This window comes from Gavialis gangeticus, unplaced genomic scaffold, assembly GCF_001723915.1.
Source record: "Gavialis gangeticus isolate Ggan-Ray unplaced genomic scaffold, GavGan_comp1, whole genome shotgun sequence".
Classification (NCBI taxonomy): domain Eukaryota; kingdom Metazoa; phylum Chordata; order Crocodylia; family Gavialidae; genus Gavialis; species Gavialis gangeticus.
Window position 1 is genome coordinate 481,416 of NW_017729002.1, and position 1,401 is coordinate 482,816.

Genomic DNA, 1,401 nt, shown 5'->3' on the forward strand with positions numbered 1-1,401 from the left:
CCCCCCCCCCCAAACAAAACAAGAAACCCCAGCCTGTTTGCCCAAAACAAGCCATATGTTTTATAATCACACTTGGTGTGGGCTGCATTTAATCAGCTTCATAGTTGGTTTCCATTACTGAGCACATTCTACTTTTGTACAGTGCACAGGCAATGACAGACACTGTATTTCACGAGGTTTCCTGGTATGTGAATGTAAGACAACGAGCTTTTCCCCTCATGCTTATTGGAGAAGAATCCTCACTTTTTATTTGAGTAAATACAGTAACATTTTTTCTGAACCACCTAACAGGATCAGTCCTATTTTCAACAGTGACTTGAAATAATTTCCCTTACTACATTGATTAATTACAATTGTAGCAGACAACTGTATATACAATTTTTAACATTGCATATTTTCTTATAACTAATTTATATCATTTGGGTGCTATTTTAGATACCTTGGAGAATGGAGATGGACATGATAGTGCTGTTCTTGCAGTAGAACTGGCTCAGAGAGGATCTGAACTCCCTTTCAGGTGCTTATCAAATTAATTTTATTACTTAGAAACAAAAGTGCTGTAATTATTAACTTGGTACCCAAATTATAATTACTTAGTACTTGAAACAAGCCACTAATCAAATTAATTCTGTATACATATAAAAAGGCAAGTGCCAAATTCACATTTCCATATTTTTATAATCCTCTTAATATTTTGTATGATACCCAGTGATACTAAAGGAGACCACTAAATATGTCAAACTTACGGATTTAATCACTAGTTTTGTTTTTTAAGTTGTTTTTGTACCATTCATTACTTGTGTGATTTGTGTATTTGAAAGCTCATATTTACACGATTAATAAATTACCACATTTACCCAATTCCAAGGTGACCTGAATTTAAGATAACCCCCCTCCCCCACAATAATTAGATTCTATATACAGAAGATTTATAATTTATTATGAATCAGAACTCGTGGCAGAGGTGGTATCTCTTATTAGACCAACTAGATAATTGCAGGAAAAACCCTGGCTTTAGGGTTCCAGGGTGGTAGATTTATTTTTTCTTGTAGGATCGTGAGGTTTTCATTTCAAAATTTGCACAAAATGAACTATTCCATCCTGGAGATCTTACAACACTTTCAGCTTTCCTGTGAAATACATATTTTCATTTCTACCTAGGAGAAATGTTACAATCTTTGCATTCTCCTGTGTCTGAGGAAGAGTGAGTTTGCCTGAAAGCTTGCAAATATCTAGTTGGTCTAATAAAAGATATCACCTCTGCCACAAGTTCTGATTCCTTTTGCCTGTAGACCAATACAGCTACAACCTGCATCAATTTACTATAATTTTCCATGTACGGAATCTAATTATTGGAGGATCATCTTAAATTCAACTAGTCTTCCTTCCCCCCCCCCCCCC

The 1,401-nt window shown here is 35.3% G+C and overlaps 1 protein-coding gene across 2 annotated transcripts in view; it reads left to right on the forward strand.

Moving 5' to 3' along the window:
* SNX29 (sorting nexin 29) overlaps window positions 1-1,401 on the forward strand; it is a 117,580-nt gene that overhangs the window by 47,428 nt on the left and 68,751 nt on the right. For both annotated transcript variants that reach the window (XM_019507418.1, XM_019507419.1), the window contains exon 8: window positions 436-517. In XM_019507418.1, coding sequence (XP_019362963.1) covers window positions 436-517 — 82 coding nt within the window. The remainder of the gene's footprint in view (window positions 1-435; window positions 518-1,401) is intronic.